The 16,830-nt window shown below is 39.7% G+C and overlaps 1 protein-coding gene and 1 pseudogene across 2 annotated transcripts in view; both read left to right on the top strand.

The window, feature by feature from the left end:
- IPO9 (importin 9) overlaps nt 1-16,830 on the top strand; it is a 56,615-nt gene that overhangs the window by 4,219 nt on the left and 35,566 nt on the right. Inside the window, exons 2-3 of the mRNA XM_025920985.2 lie at nt 15,948-16,009; nt 16,239-16,325. Coding sequence (XP_025776770.1) covers nt 15,948-16,009; nt 16,239-16,325 — 149 coding nt within the window. The remainder of the gene's footprint in view (nt 1-15,947; nt 16,010-16,238; nt 16,326-16,830) is intronic.
- Nucleotides 5,488-16,312, top strand: LOC112857919 (uncharacterized protein C8orf58 pseudogene; annotated as a pseudogene). Its single transcript, XR_015246367.1, has 4 exons — nt 5,488-5,523; nt 5,662-7,250; nt 15,948-16,009; nt 16,239-16,312. The product of XR_015246367.1 is annotated as an uncharacterized protein C8orf58 pseudogene (transcript).

Here is a 16,830-nt window from a genome sequence, read left to right as displayed (position 1 = left end):
AAATCTCATGTCTCTCTAGTGACCCTTAAGTCCAGTAGCATATGTTTCTTAACTTCCCCTTTATCCTCCATGCTCTCCTTTGGATCTTCCCTTCGAAGCCAAGTTTTAGATAATGTTTTTGCCTAGTGAGGTGAGAGGAGAGAAAGAGGAGCAAGGATAATGATAGAGGGGAGCAAAAGACTAAAACCCCAGAGAATGAGCTAGGGAAGGAGGGCAAAGGCTTTCTTGGAAAGGAAGTCAGAGGATACCATTTTGTGCTGGATAAGAGTACACTCAGGAACCTGTAGTCAGGGTGAAAACCCAGGTTGACAGAATGGGTTTATCTTACTTCATCTTGGGAAAAGAAACCAGACAAAAATGGCATTAGAAAGCTAACTTCTTACAACCCATTTGAATGTCCCCTTTCGGCTTAATTGATTGTAGATTGAATCTTAGTTTAATCTGAATTGTTGTTTTCAAAGCAAGACAAAATAAAACAGCTGTGTATGTCGGTGTTTCTTGTACTTTTCCTGCCTTAACCATCCCAAAGCAAGTTATTCAGCGGTTCTTTCTAGTTTATGTTAAAGACACCAATCAGCAAAACTGGAAATCCCCCAATACACAATAATATAAGTAAAAGTACCTTTTCTTTATAGACATACTTAGTTGTATTTCTTCAAAAAATATGTGGTCTCTGTTAAGTGAGTGTCTGTAAGTAGAATTTTTACTACCTAACAGAAATCAGTGGACAGGAGCAACCATATTGATGGTTTAAAACATGTCAGAGAACTTGAGGGTTTTTTTTCTGGCTTTTCCTTATGTGCGTTAGTTTTAAAGCAGAGTTCACCACACCACCGCTATCACTCCTTGTAAATAATTCTTACAGCTTTTAAGTGAACTAAAGTTTTATGGTATGAAAATCTTCTATGGTGACCGATATCTCTGTATTTCTAATGGGCATATAGTCTAGGCAGAATAGGAAATACATTAAACAGGAAATACTATTAAATAAATAATAATTGAATTTCACTCTTACATCCCCCTATAACCTAATGCAAGTGAGTTCTTGGTCTTTGAAATTTTGGGATTTCCAAACTAGAGCTGATCATGTGACCACTGTTTTTGAAACTGTGAGAGCCTGTAGAAAAGAAAATCTGTTCTGTTTATCCAGTCTTTAGTTAATGGTGATTATAGTCTTTGAAGATTTTCTTTCTCATTAATGCTTTTCAGCAGAGAGTTATATACTTGAACTTTCAAGCTTCTTCTTTCCTGTGTGGAGGAAATAAGCTTTCAGAGAAATTTATCTTATAATGTTTGTTGTAAGTACAGATCCCCTGCTTGACTTAGGTTTCTGTGCCCCTCGTGGATCTTAATCTTCTGATGATCTCTTACTCTCACCATCCCTTGCAATCTCAGTGATGCATGAAGCAAAGTGATTAGTGGAAATTGGGGTGTGATCTTTGATGATCTTGATACTAGATCTTGTATTAGAGTGCATAGCTCCCAGCTATTGTGATCGTTACCAGAGTACTGCCTACCTTCTTCTGGCACTGGTATGGAAGAAATGTATTCACACTACACTTTTCTTCCAAAGGAATAGACTTGATATTCTCAGGTTCATGAGAAAGGACCCCCAAATAGTGGCAAGACTTAGGTGTAGAGTTTGCCTGGTCTTCATGCTATAATGATTCTTCTAATTGGTACCAGTGTTGACTGGTGGAAAATGCATGGTTCCTTGTCCGTTCTGTGAGCCTTAGTGTTGACCCTATAACTGTAACAGTATCTGTGCTTTCATTGAAAAAGCAATTATTCAGATTTGTTTAAATTTTAAAGTCCCACCTCAAGTTTCAAACCCTTTCAAAAACTCTCATTTTTATACCCCAGTATCTTTTCCACATTGTATGAGTAAAGATTTTGTTCATCTTGATCCCATTTTAGTTTGTCTCTATAGTAATGATCCAAAAATTGTGCTCTTGCCAGGAATATTAAAACCCATATCATAATGGTCCATGCAAAAGTTGAAATATGTGCTTTACAAGAAAATACTGTATGGGCCATATAATTTATGAATATATATAGATCATCCTTAAAGATGTCACATAATTGTCACAGAACTGATTGACTATTTCCAGGGATGCTAAACCTGGGTGGACAGTAACTTCTAAACAGACTAGGGGTTATAAAGTTAACATCCATCATCACACTAAGTATCTGAAGTCAAAGGAAGTGGGGGTCCCTTTACAAGTGCTCTCTTCTCCCTTCTCCTTCTTTAATTGGATTTCACACATGCATTTTAGAGAGCTTTTTTACCATTAAACTTGAACTTTGGTTGGTATCCACGAGGTCTTCCAGAATTATATCTGATTCATGTGTTTTAGTCCATTCTGAAAGTTGACTCCCATATCTTTAGGTTGTAGACACCTACTATTTTTCCCATTATAAATAAGTTTCATATGTACCAGAGTCTGAACTATCTAAACTAATCCTAAGAATTAGGATGGACTTCAGTATTTTTAGAGGTAATTCTGCAGGTTTGAAGTGTTTACTTGTGATTTAATCACTTGACTAAATGCTTTAGAGAGAATGTGGCTTCTTTCATGGTGTTCTTGCAAAAATTACTCTTTCCTGAGTGAAAAGATAGGTGCCATAAGATTGTGTCAAAAACTGCAGCTTAGGGGCACTGGGTGGCTCAGTCGGTTAAGTGTCGGACTCTTGATTGCGGCTCAGGTCATGGTCTCACCGTTCATGTGTTGGGGCCTCGCATCCTGCTCTGTGCTGACAGAGCAGAGCCTGCTTGGGATTCTTTCTTCCTCTCTCTCTCTGCCCCTCCCCCGTGCATGAGTTTCTGTATTGTGTGTGCATTCTCTCTCAGAATAAGTAAATTCACTTAAAAAAAATTGCAAAGAAACCCTGCAGCTTAAGCGCATAATGAGTGAAGAATCGATGGATTCAGTAAAGAGGCAAGACGTAAAATGGAAAAATCAGTAGCCTTCATATCCACAAACAATAAAAGGTTAGAGGATGTAAAGTGGTTTTTAAAAACCCATTTAGAATAGCAACAAAGAAGATTAAATACTTAGGAATAAAATTAATAGGAATTGTAAAGGAACCTATTGGGTGAAACTGTTTAAACATTCCTGAAAGACTTAAAAAGTAGACTTGAACATAACTGCTTAATGAGTATGGGTTTTATTTTAGGATGATGGAAGTGTTTTGGAATTAGGTAGAGGTGAATGTACTAAGTGCCACTGAGTTTTTCATCTTAAAATGGTTATGAATTCTACCTCAATTTAAAAAATATCTTCCAGGGCACCTGGGTGACTCAGTCGGTTAAGCATCCAGTTTGGCTCAGGTCATGATCTCATGAGTTCAAGCCATGCCTCGGGCCCTACACTGACAGCACAGAGCCTACTTGGGATTCTCTCTCTCTCCCTGCCCTTCCCCCACTTGAATGCTCTCTTTCTCTTTCAAAATAAATAAACTTTAAAACATACATATCTTTCAGAGATATGTATTAAAGCATTTACAGAGGGAATGGGGGGAAAAGTAGACTTGAACACATGGAAAGACATATGCTATCCTTGGATAGGACAACTCAACATTATAGATGAGTACACAAGTTGATTCTAAAGTGTGTAGAAAAACAAACATGGAAGAGTAGCTCCAAAAATACTGAACAGGAAAAAGCTCTGACGAGGGACTAATTCTACCAGATATTAAAACATCTTATAAAGGCTCTATAATTAAAATAAACAGAGTGGCACTGGTATGTGAATACACAAATAGAACTGTGGAATAGAGTAAAAAGTCCAGAAATAGGCACAAGTACCTATGGAAATGTAATGTAGATAGAAGTGACATCTCAAGTCTTTGGGGTAAAGGTGGACATTTTAATAAAGGGTACTAGGACAACTGGGTAGGTATCTGGAATCAGATCAGTATCTCATACCATACAAAAAAACAAGTTCCAAATAGATTAGAAACCTAAAAATTTAAAACATGAAACTGTACAGGAGCCGCCTGGGTGGCTCAGTCGGTTAAGCGTCCAACTTCGGCTCAGGTCACAATCTTGCGGTTTGTGGGTTCGAGCCCTGCCTCAGGCTCCGTGCTGACAGACAGCTCAAAGCCTGAAGCCTGCTTCAGATTCTATCTCTCCCTCTCTCTCTGCCCCTCCCCCACTTGTGCTATGTCTCAAAAATGAATAAATGTAAAAAAAAAAATTCTTTTTTAAATGAAACCGTACAAATTCTAGAAGATACAGGTGAATTTTTCTTTAATGCTGGCATAAGGAAAGGCTAACTGTAACTCGAAATTCAGAGACAATAAAAGATTGATAAGTGGGGCGCCTGGGTGGCGCAGTCGGTTAAGCATCCGACTTCAGCCAGGTCACAATCTCGCGGTCCGTGAGTTTGAGCCCCGCGTCGGGCTCTGGGCTGATGGCTCAGAGCCTGGAGCCTGTTTCCGATTCTGTGTCTCCCTCTCTCTCTGCCCCTCCCCTGTTCATGCTCTGTCTCTCTCTGTCCCAAAAATAAATAAAAAACGTTGAAAAAAAAATTTTTTTTTAATTAAAAAAAAAAAAAGATTGATAAGTCTGACTCATAAAATAATGTTTTTAATTTGCATGACAAAAAACACCATATAAAAAGTCAAAAGACGCCTGGGGGCTCACTTTGGCTCAGGTCATGATCTCATGGTTGGTTCGTGAGTTGGTGAGTTTGAGCCCCACATCAGGCTCTGTGCTGACAGCTCAGAGCCTGGAGCCTGCTTCGGATTCTCTCTCTCCCTCTTCTCTGCCCCTCCTCCACTCATTCTCTCTCTTTCTCTCTCGCTCTCTCCCCCCACCCAAAAAAGTAATAAACATTAAAAAAAAGTCAAAAGACAGCTGAAAAACTGGGAGAAATTTTTCATAACATATACACAGACAAAAGGATAATATCCTTAATATATAAAGAACTTTTTCTTTCTTTTTTTTAATGTTTTCGAGGTTTGGGGGCCCCTGGGTGGCTCAGTCAATTGTCCAACTTCATCTCAGGTCATGATCTCACAGTTTGTGAGTTCTAGCTCCTCATTCTAGCTCTGCATCAGGCTCTGTGCTGACAGCTCAGCTTCCGATTCTGTGTCTCCCTCTCTCTCTGCCCCTCCCCTGCTCACATTCTACGTCTGTCTCAAAAATAAACAAATTCTTAAAAATAGTTTTAGGGTTTCTGTTGTTGTTGTTTTAGAGAGAGAGGTCACTAGCAGGGTAGAGAGGCAGAGGAAGAGAGAATCCCAAGCAGGCTGCATGCTCAGCATGAACCCAACATAAGGCTCAGTCCCAGAATCCTGGGATCATGACCTAAGCCAAAGTCAAGAGTCTGACTCTCAACCGACTGAGCCACCCAGGCATCCCAGTATAAAGAACTCTTAAAAACTAGGGACTCTGTTTCCCTGTCTGTATCTGGGAAAGAAGAATGGGATGAGGGTGCTATCTAGAAGGATGGGGTTAGGAGGGAGCAACCCAGAGGACCTATGGGTAGCAGGAAAGGGTTTGGCCTGAAAATCAAGGTGTGCAGAGATGGTAGATGAGGTTGTCAAGAACCTGCCATGCAGCTGTTTAGTGCCAGGAGTCAGCAGCACCTACAGATGGATCCCGGCTACTGCCCAGCTTGCTCACTAGACTCTCGGGAGGGGAAAGGTGAGTAGAGAGGTCTCAGGAGGCAGGCCTCCTGGGACTCAGGAGTAGAGATGGTGGTTGGAGATAGCCCCCAGGCCACCTCACTGGGCCTTTCTCAGTCAGTTACCTTCTCTGGACTTGGAGCACATAGGGAACCATGAGCCCCTGACCCTTGCTGCCAAGGAATGTCCTGCCCACCCAGGCCAGGTGAAAGCTGGCTGAAGGCTGGAGCAGGTGCTGAAGCTGTCCCACCAACCCTCGACTTACCCTGCCAGCATGTCACACCATCACTCCCTAAAGTCACCAAGTAAGGCGGAATGCGAAATGCCCCTTTTTGGAGTAAGGGAGCAGGAGGCCACTGTGGCAGAAACTGACCTAAAGGCAGACCTGGAAGAAGCAGAGGTGGTGGGGAACCTGGGGCCTAAAGCCTGGGCCTGTTTCTACTACCTGGAACACCTGTGCCTAGAGCTGGAGCAGATGGCAAGACTCCAGCAGCTGTACTTGCAGGCGCAGAGGCCCCCAGGGAATCCTGAAGCGCAGGAGGAGAAGGAGCCAGGCTGGGCCCCTTCACCTCCACCTCTCCTGCCCCAGGCAAGTGAGATACACAGACTATTCAGCCACACACAGGAGACAGCTTTACCCCTAAAGGTAGGGGTGCCTAGTACCAATTCTCCCAGGCTGTTAGAGGCCCCAGCAGAACTAGCTCACATCTTTTTATCCTCCCAGGAACACAAGCAGGATCTCTCCCACTGGAACGAGGTCAGGGTCCTGCTAAACAGGATCCATTGGAGGAGTCTGAGTCATTTTGAGTCCCCTGCCCCTCCTGATGGCCCACCCCTAGGATTGAGTCAAAGTATGTTCCTAAAAGACCTCAATGCCAGCCCCTCCAGAAGACCTTTATGCCATCACTTGTGGTTAAGAAGCAACAAGCAAAAACCTTTGTGTATGCTGAGAACTCCTGGTGCAGGGATGTGACCCCGCATGGAGGGGTGTGCATTGAAGTCTTCTTCCTCAGCCTTTGCCCTGTTTTGCTGCTTTGGGGTACCGACAGGAAAAGCTGCTGATGCTCACCCTTCTCTCTGAAGAGGGGGCTGGATCTTTCTCCTCTGGGCAGCCTGGCAGAGGAACCCTGGTTCCCTGAGAGGCTCCAAGGTACGGCAGCCCCTGGGCCCCTTGCTGGTTGCCAGAAATCCCAGGCCTAGACAGCATGAACTAACTTACCCATTGTGAGTCCATGGAGAGTATTTGGCATGGAGATCTTCTGGGGCCTAGTGTTTTGCAGATGTATATTTAAGCAGAATGATATGTGTATCTCTATGAGTCTGTCACTGTTGTGAACTGGCTGGATCCAACCATCTTTTCTGAATCATACATTCAAAGAGTTGGTCTTCTGGGTGAGGTAACTGCAGAAGGCTGGAACTAACCTTCATTCCTCAGTGGGCAGTTTGTAAAAGTCTTGTTTTCCTCCTCATATCTCCGTGGACAGCCCCAGAACAGAGAATGGTACTATCTTGGGTGCCTCTGCATTGAGTCTTGCCTGTGGAAGATAGCCCCTGAAGACTGAACCTGGAATGGAAGGATCAGGGACAACATGGAGAATAGCAGAGTAAGCTTCAAGGTCTGTCTTCAACTGATTTGGTCCATAATAGCCTTTACAATCAGACCTGAAACCAGAGACTCAGACTAGTTTTTAGATGTTGACAAAATCTGTTAAATTTTCGGAGCCATAGCTCCCTACTTAATCTCCCCAATGATTTAATACCTGCCTACCTACCTCACAGTCTTGTTATGAAGATAAAACAAGATTAAAGTGTAAAAAAAAATTTTTTTTAAGTAACAAAGGACCAAAAACCCAGTAGAAAAATGGGAGGGGGATATGGACAGACAGACCACCAGCCCCCCCCCCCACCAAAAAAGGACTCAAACATACAAATAAGGTTTATAGTGGTTAGAGAAATTAAACAACCATTTCTTATCTGTCAGACTGGCAAAATAGTAACACATTCTGTTGGTGAGGCTGTAAAGAAACACTCCTTTTTTTTTTTTTTTAAATGTTTATTTATTTTTGAGACAGAGAGAGACAGAGCATGAACAGGGGAGGGTCAGAGAGAGGGAGACATAGAATCTGAAATAGGCCCCAGGCTCTGAGCTGTCAGCACAGAGCCTGACACGGGGCTCAAACGCACGGACCGTGAGCTCATGACCTGAGCCAAAGTCGGCTACTTAACCAACTGAGCCACCCAGGCGCCCCAAGAAACACTCTTAACATTACTAGTGGGAATGCAAATTGGTACAGTCCTTTTGGAGGAAAATTTGGCCATACCTAACCGCACTGTATATGCACTTACCTTTTGATCCAGCAGACCCACTTCTGGGGTTGAAGGTACACCTTCAACAATATAAAAATGCATATTGTTTACTGCAACATAGTTTATAAAAGCAGAATATCGGAAGCAATGTAACTGCCTTTATATACATTGATACATTATATACATTCATGAATAGGACAGTGGTTGATTCAATAGGTTGAATGAAGTACATCTATACAATGGTATGTTATGCAGCTATAAATAAAAAGAATGAGGAATCTCTGAACTGATGTGGAATGATTTCCAGAATATAATGTTAATTGAAAAAAAAAGTACAGGGACGCCTGGGTGGCTCAGTAGGTTGAGTGTCTGACTTCAGCTCAGGTCATGATTTCACAGTTCTTGGGTTCGAGCCCCGTGTTGGGCTCTGTGCTGACAGTTCAGAGCCTGGAGCCTCTTTCAGATTCTGTGTCTCCCTCTCTCTGTCCCTCCCCTACTCGTTCTCTTTCTCAAAAATAAATATTAAAAATATTTTTTTAAAGAAAAAGTATAAAAGAATATAATAAACAACTGTTCGTGTAAATAAGAGGACGTAAAAAAATACACCTGTATCTGCTCATTAATGCAAAAGAAATACAGGAGAGATAAACCAGAAGCTGATTGGTTACCTACATGGAGTGGGTTGAGGAAAGGTGGAAAGAAGTTAATAGGGATGTGGATGGAGCGACACTTCTTATAATACTCCTTTTTGTGTAGCTTTGATTGAGAATTGTAGAAGTATCTCTCAAATAAATAATTAAAATCAAACGGTAGAGGGGGCCCAAAATGGAAGTAGTAACAAATGAACCTGACCGTATTACAAATGAATAACCTAAGTATCATTGGGTGTTGGGAGAGAAAAGAATCCAAGTAACTTTGGAAAATAGTGTGTGGTTCGACTGCATATTGTAAGATTAAAGTCAAAAAGAACTATTCACAAAAACTGTACTCCAGTTAATACATCTGTTTTTCACAAGAGTATGAGTTAATAGTTGTAATTAGTTTATGTGTATACTAAGATTGAAATGAATAGGTAAACTTATTTTAGAAAATGAGAGCCAGAGAAAAAATTACATCAGGAAAAGAGGAAAAGTAGAATGAACCTTTGTATTGACATGGCATTGGATCTGCGGTGTCAGTAGATGGATGGGTGGATGGATGGATGGATGGATGGCAGATGGATGGGTGGATGTGTAGGTATATGTTAGTATACATACATAGATTTCCTCGTGGTGTTCTCTGAGAAGGCCTAGGAGCAGTGACACCCCAGTAGCATTGAGCACACCTAGCATCCAGATCTTGGTTTCTAAATAGTATTCCCCACTAAAATAAGCACCAGGGCTTACGCAGGGAAAATACAAGATAAGCCTAGAATATCTTGTGATATCAGAACAAAAGGCAGTGCTGTAAAAAGGATGGGAGTGTAGAGAAGTATACAGGGCCCAAATGAAAGGAGTGCCAGTGGCCTAAGTAGAATGATCTGGGCAGCAAAATAATGATAGTACTGGCTTAAAACTATAGAATAAAATAAATAACATGAGTCCACACTGGTGTAAAGAAATAATTGGATAAAGAAAGGAGAAGGGACAGTTCCTCATTAGAAAAGAATTACAGTTAATAAGAGTAAAGAAAATAAATACAAAAGCACCATTAGGCAAACAACACGGTGATAATGTTTGCCAATAGGATCCACAGATGGATACTAAAATCAGTGTGTGAAAGTATAAGAAGAAACAAGATTTTATCATAATCTCAAAGTATCTCTCCCGAGATTTTTATCATTAAAAGGGAAAAACAGTACCTTTACAGTAGAGAAACCCAGTAGACTGCACATTATCAAGTTAGTGATCATGGTTAACATTTCCAGTAACTTTTCAGCATTATGTATTCCCTGATAGGATATTCTGAGGACACAGCATCACTTCTCTGATATTTTTGTCTAAAATGAATAACCTCAGTCTAATCATGAGGAAACTTGGGTCAATCACACATTGAGACACATTCTACAAAGTAACTGATCATTACTCATTGGAAGTGTTCTGGTCATAAAAGACAATAAGAGAATGTCATGCATTGGAGGAAACTGAAGAGACCTGACAGCCAAATACAACATGGGATCTTGGATTGGATCATGAAACAGAAAAAGGACAATAAGGGGAAAAAACTGGTGAAATTCCAGTCAAGTCTGTAGTTCAGTTAATAGTATTATACCCATGTTAGTTTTTGGTTTTGATCATTGAACCACAGTTGTGTAGGTTGTTAATATCAGAGGAACGTGAGTAAAGGGTATCCATGAACTCTATGTACTGTTTGTCAGCTTTTCTTTAAGTCTAAAAAGGATTTCAAAATAAAACATTTAAAAAATACATAGACATAGCTCATTTTCAGTAGCTTTTAACCTGTGTACTTGGATAAGCCTTGAACATGAAACACTGCATGGGTGACTTTTTCTTGGTATTAAGCCTTTCTTTTGCATAAATATCCTTTGGATGGCTATTTCAGTGAAACTCAATTGTGATAGTTAGAATTCACCATGGAAAGTAACTTTAGTTACAGAGATAGGAAAGCCAAACAGTGTACTCACTATGAGCAATAAAAGCAATACCAGCACAATTTATTATTTTAATTATAGAATTTTTGTTTTTTTATTAAAAGAACTTCTAAGATCTATTCTCTTACCTTAGCAACTTTAAAATATATAATACAGTATTATTAGCCATAGCTGACATGCTGTACGTTACTTCCCAACTTTTTTTTTTTTTTTTTTTTTTAATATTCCTTTTTGAGACAGAGAGAGACAGAGCATGAGCATGAGCAGGGGAGGGGCAGAAAGAGAGGAAGACACAGAATCTTAAGTAGGCTCCAGGCTCTGAGCTGTTAGCACAGAGCCCGTCGCGGGGCTCAAACCCACAAACTGCAAGATCATGACCTGAGCCGAAGTCGGACGCCCAACAGACTGAGCCACCCAGGTGCCCTACAGATCAGTACTTTTTCTTCTGCAGCTTCTTCACCTCTCTTAGCCTTGATAAAATTTAAGAGAGTTAGGGCCTTGCTCTGGATTAGTCTTTGGCTTAAGGGAATGTTGTGGCTGGTTTGATCTGTCCAGACCTCTAAAACTTTCTCCATATCTGTAATAAGATTGTTTCACTTTCTTACCATTTGAGTGTTCACTGGAGTAGCACTTTTGCTTTCATTAAATACTTTTTCTTTGTATTCACAGCTTAGCTGACACAAGAGGCCTAGCTTTCAGCTTCTCGGCTTTTGACATGCCTTCCTCACCAAGCTTTTTCTAAAGTGTGAGACATGCACCTCTTCCTTTCACTTGAACCCTTAGAGGTTATTTCATGGTTTAATTTGGTCTAATTTCAATATTGTTGTGTCTGGTGGAATAGGGAGGCCCAAAGAGAGGGAGAGGGAAGGGGAAATGGCCAGTTAGTAGGGTCATCATAACAGCATTTTTCAATTAAGTTCACCATCTTATATGGACACTTTGTGTTGCCTCAAAACAATTACGGTAGTAACGTCAAAGATCACTGATCACCATAACAAATATAATAATGGAGGGACGCCTGGGTGGTTCAGCCGGTTGAGCGTCTGACTCCTGCTCAGGTCATGATCTCACTGCTTGTGAGTTCGAGCCCTGCGTTGGGCTCTGTGCTGACAGCTCGGAGCCTGGAGCCTGCTTCAGATTCTGTCTCCACCTGTCTGCCCCTCCCCTGATCGTTCTCTCTCTCTTTCTCTTTCTCTCTCTCTCTTAAATATAAAATAAAACATAAAAAAATTTATATATATATAATGGAAAAGTTTAAAATATTGAGAGAATACCAAAATGTGACATAGAGACACAAAGTGAGCAAATACTGTTGAAAAAAATGTTGATAAACTTGCTCTACACAGGGTTGCCCCAGACCTTCGATTCATAAAAAAAAACTCAGTATCTACAAAGTGCAGTAAAGCAAGGTGCAATAAACAAGGTATGCCTGTAGTCTCACTTAATTTATTTTTGCTTTTGTTGCCTTTGCTCTTGGTGTCAAATACAGAAAGTCATCGCTAAAACTGATGTCAGGAAACTTAACGCCTATGTTTTCTTCTAGAAGTTTTATGGTTTCTGGTCTTACATTCAAGTCTTTAATTAACTTTGAATTAATCAAATAGTAAATTAATTAATTTTGAATTCGTTTTTGTGTATGGTGTAAGAGAGTGGTCCAGTTTCATTCTTTTGCATGTGGCCGTCGTTTCTGGTCTTACATTCAAGTCTTTAATTAACTTTGAATTAATCAAATAGTAAATTAATTAATTTTGAATTCGTTTTTGTGTATGGTGTAAGAGAGTGGTCCAGTTTCATTCTTTTGCATGTGGCCGTCCAGTTTTCCCAGTATCATTTATTCTTTTTTTAATTTTTTTTTTTTAAGCTTATTTATTTTTGAGAGAGAGACAGAGACAGAGCATGAGCTGAGCAGGGGCAGAGAGAGAGGGAGACACATAATCTGAAGCAGGCTCCAGGCTCTGAGCTGTCAGCACAGAGCCCGACGCGGGGCTAGAACCCACGAACCATGAGATCATGACCTGAGCTGAAGTCCAGTGCTTAACCGACTGAGCCACCCAGGCTCCCCCCAGCATCATTTATTGAAGAGACTGTCCTTTTCCCTTGGATAGTCTTGCCTCCTTTGTCCTAAATTAATTAACCATAGGTTTATTTCTGGGCTCTGTTCTGTTCCACTGATCTGTGTGCCTTTATGCCAGTACCATAGTTTTGATTACTATAGCTTTGTAAATTAATTTTAAATCAGGGAGCCATGATGCTTCCAGCTTTGTTCGTGCTCAAGATTGCTTTGGCTCTTTGGGGTTTCTCATGGTTCCACACAAATTTTAGGATTGTTCTATTTCTGTGAAAAACGCCATTGGAATTTTTATAGGGATTGCCACAATAACTGATTTTTAAAGTTTTTACTATGTGCCATGTGTTGTTCTCACAGGATTGCTTGGTAACTTGATACCATTATCTTTATTTTGCAGATGGGGAAACTGGGGTTTAGAAAAGATAAGTAACTTTTCTAAGCTTAGACACAGTGGCTTCAGGATTTGAGCCTAAACTTGCCTAACCTGTGTTCTTAGCCTCTTCAGCTCCCTGCAAATAGGAATGATGCACCTGTCGTAACTGGTGCACCTACCACAACTGAACACCTCTGAAAAATTACCATTCAGTCTCTAGAACAGTGCTGTCCAGTAGGAATATAATGGGAGTCACAGGTGAAATTTTAAATTTTCTAAAAGTTATATTGGGAAGGTAAAAAGAAAAAGGTAAAATTAAGTTTTAAAACTATTCATTTAACCTAAGTTGTGCAAAGTATTTCAATTTGTAATCCGTATAAGCATTACTTAAAATATTTTACATTATTTTGTTTTCATACTAAGTTTGCAGTGTGATATTACACTCGCAGCACATGTCAATTCTCACTAGCCACATCTCAGGTATTCAGTAGTCACTTGTAAGTGATGGCTATCATGTTGGATAGCACAGCCCTAGACTGTGAGATGTGAAAATTATGGTGCCCTCTTGGTCTTACATTCTTCTTCCTCATTTGACAAGTATAAATTAGATCTAATTTTTAAAAAAAAAAAAAATTGTAGTAAAATACACCTAATATTTACCATTTTAACATCTTTAAGTGTACACAGTCCAATGGTATTTAATATACTCACGTTGTTGCACAACTGTCACCACCAATTCTATTCATCTTGTAAAACTGACAGTCTGTAAACCCATTCAGTAACTCCTCATTTTCCCCTCCCCCAGCCCCTGGCAACTTCTGTTAAACTTTCTGTCTTTATGATTTTGACTACTCTAAGTACTCGTATCAAAATGGAATCATATAGTATTTGTCTTTTTGTGACTAATGTATTTTATTTAGCATAATGTCCTCAAGATTCACCTATTTTAGCAGTTGTTGTATCATATTGCAGAATTTCCTTCCTCTTGAAAGCTGAATAATATTCCCTTGTACATATATATACTGCGTTTTATTTGCTCATCTCTGGATAGACACTTGGTTGCTTCTATCTTTTAGCTGTTGTGAACAATGGTACTATGAACATGGATATGCAAATCTCTCTTCAAGACCCTGCTTTCAGTTCTTTTGGTTATATACCCAGAGATGGAATTTGCTAGATCTTATGGTGATTCTATTTCTGATTTTTTGAGGAACCACTGTATTATTCTGCACAGCAGCTATGCCATTTTACATTCCCACCAGTCATGTGTAAGCATTCCAATTTCTCCACACCCTCCCCAGTACTTGTTTTCTGTTGTTTTGGTAGTAGCTATCCTAATGAGTGTGTGGTGGCATCTTGAAGTTTTGATTTGCATTTCCCTAGTGATTAATGATGTTGAGTGTCTTTTCAGGTGTCTGTTGGCCATTATATATCTTCTTCGGAGAAATACCCATTTGAGTCTTCTGCTCATTTTTGAATTGGGTTGTTTGTTTTGTTGTTGTTGAATTTCAGCTCTCTGTGTTTGGGATATTAATCCCTTACCAGATAAATGCTTTTTTTTAGAAAATTTTTTTCTTGTTAAGTAAACTTTACCCCATCGTGGTGCTTGAACTCACGACCCCAAGATCAGGAGTTGCATGCTCTACTGACTGAGCCAGTCAGGTACCCCCCCGCCCCCACTTTTTAGACAAATGATTTATAAATAGTTTTTTCCGTCCTGTGGGTTGCCTTTTCACTGTATGGAAGTATTTTTTGATGCACAAAATTTTTGACTTTTTATGAAGTCTGATTTTATTTTTTCTTCTTTCTTTGCCTTTGGTATCATATCCAGGAAATCATTGCCAAATCTAAGGTTATGAAGCTTTGTCCAGTGTTTGCTTCTGAGATTTTAAGTGTTTTAAGTCTTATATTTATTCCCCTGATTCATTTTGAGTTAATTTTTGTGTATAGTATTTGATAAGGGTCCAGCTTAATTTACTTGCATATGGATATTCAATTTTCCCAACATTTGTTGAAAGCTGCCTTTTTCCCACTGAATGACTGTGGCATCTTTGTCAAAAAACATTTGACCATGTATGTGAGGGTTTATTTCTGGGCTCTCTATTCTTTTCATTGCTATATATTATCTGACTTTATGCCAGTACCACATTATTTTGATTACTGTAGATTTGTTGTAAGTTTTGAAATCAGAAAGTGTGAGTCCTCCAGGTTTGGTCTCTTTTTCTTTTTTTGGTCAAGATTGTCTTGGCTACTTGAGGTAGTCCCTTGAGATTCTGTATGAATTTTAGGATTTCTGTTTCTGGAAAAACCATCATTGAGATTTTAATATGGATTCCATTGAAGCATTGAAGGATCTGAATTTTAATGTGGGAGTAAGCATTGTTTTTAGTCTCTCAATATGCATTTCTTTATTTTATTTTTTATTTTTAGTAGCTCTTTTAAGGTAAAGTGTGGCATACATGGAGATACACATCTCTCAATATGCATTTCAGGTTTACTGCTTACATTGCTTATTGGAAACTGTTCACGTAAAACAACAGTTATATTTTTAAGACTAAACCTGTTAAAGCCAGATTTTCTTATACTTAATCATCTCTTATCTAGTAGCGGATATCTGAACAACTCCTGAAATCTCACTTTTTAATTTTTCTTTGGGGTTAGATAGTCCTGGTTTTCAATTAGATACTATATTCATTGGTCTAAGAGGAAGATGTTGCCATCTTGGAAGATGCTATGCAGAGATTGGAAGAAGTGAGAGGGCTGGAACTATTCATTGTAGGCAGCCATGTCCTACAGCCTAGCCTGTTTGTTTCTCCTACTTAGAAGAATCAATCTTAGCAGTTATCACCACTTTTAGAAGCAATGAATCAGTCCCCTTTCTGAAATCTTTCTTGTTGGCATCAGAGTTAAAGCTCAGTAAGTTGCTATGGCTTTCCTGGGTGTTTTTAGACTCAAAATAAAATTTTCTCTTTCAGAATTTGGTGTTCACCTGGCAGAGCTGACCGTAGATCCCCAGGGAGCACTGGCAATCCGTCAGGTAAGTCCAGACTGATTGACCCAATTTGTAAGTAATTTCCCTTTTACTTGGTAATAAAACTTTCTTATTGGAAAGAGAAAGAATAAGGCCAATTTACAAATAACCTAGGATTTTGTACCAGATTTAGATATACTTCAAATGAATGTATTAGGCCGTCTGTATGTATATGATTTGTATATATGAAGAAAGTCTTTTTCTTGTTGTACTACTTGGCTTATTCTCTTCGCAGCTGGCATCAGTCATTTTGAAGCAATATGTGGAAACTCACTGGTGTGCCCAGTCAGAGAAGTTTAGGCCTCCTGAAACTACAGAAAGGGTAAGGAGAGTTACTTGATTAGTCCACCTGTAAGGAGTGAGAGGGCCATCTTAAGAGATTGAGCTGTCACCAATCTTTGACAACATGGGGCAATCAAAAGGCAGAAAAGGAGATTGATTGGTAGCTGGCATTATCGGCAACATACTGTAGGTAAGAGACCTGAGTATCAGGCTGACCTGTGTTCACATTGCAGTTCTGCCTTTTACTAGCCATGAGAATATTGGAAGAGTATTTTAACCTCTAAGCTTCAATTTCCTAAATATCTAAAATTAGAATTAGAAATCCAACTTCAAAGAGTTGTTTGAGGATTAAATGAACCAATGGTTCTACTTAGTACAGCACTATGCAACCATTCTGGGCCCCCAAGAAACTCTGAGGTACAAGGTCTAGGGTAGCACTGCCCATTGAAACTCTGTAGCTATGAAGATATTCTGTATCTGTGTTGTCTAGTACAGTAGCTACTGGCTACGTAGGGTGTTGAGCACTTAAAATGTGACTGCTGCAA

The sequence above is a fragment of the Puma concolor genome, chromosome E4, assembly GCF_028749965.1.
Source record: "Puma concolor isolate L17-30 chromosome E4, mPumCon1.1.hap2, whole genome shotgun sequence".
Lineage (NCBI taxonomy): Eukaryota > Metazoa > Chordata > Mammalia > Carnivora > Felidae > Puma > Puma concolor.
Note: the sequence above shows the minus strand (reverse complement) of the source record. Positions and strands in the feature narration are given on the sequence as shown.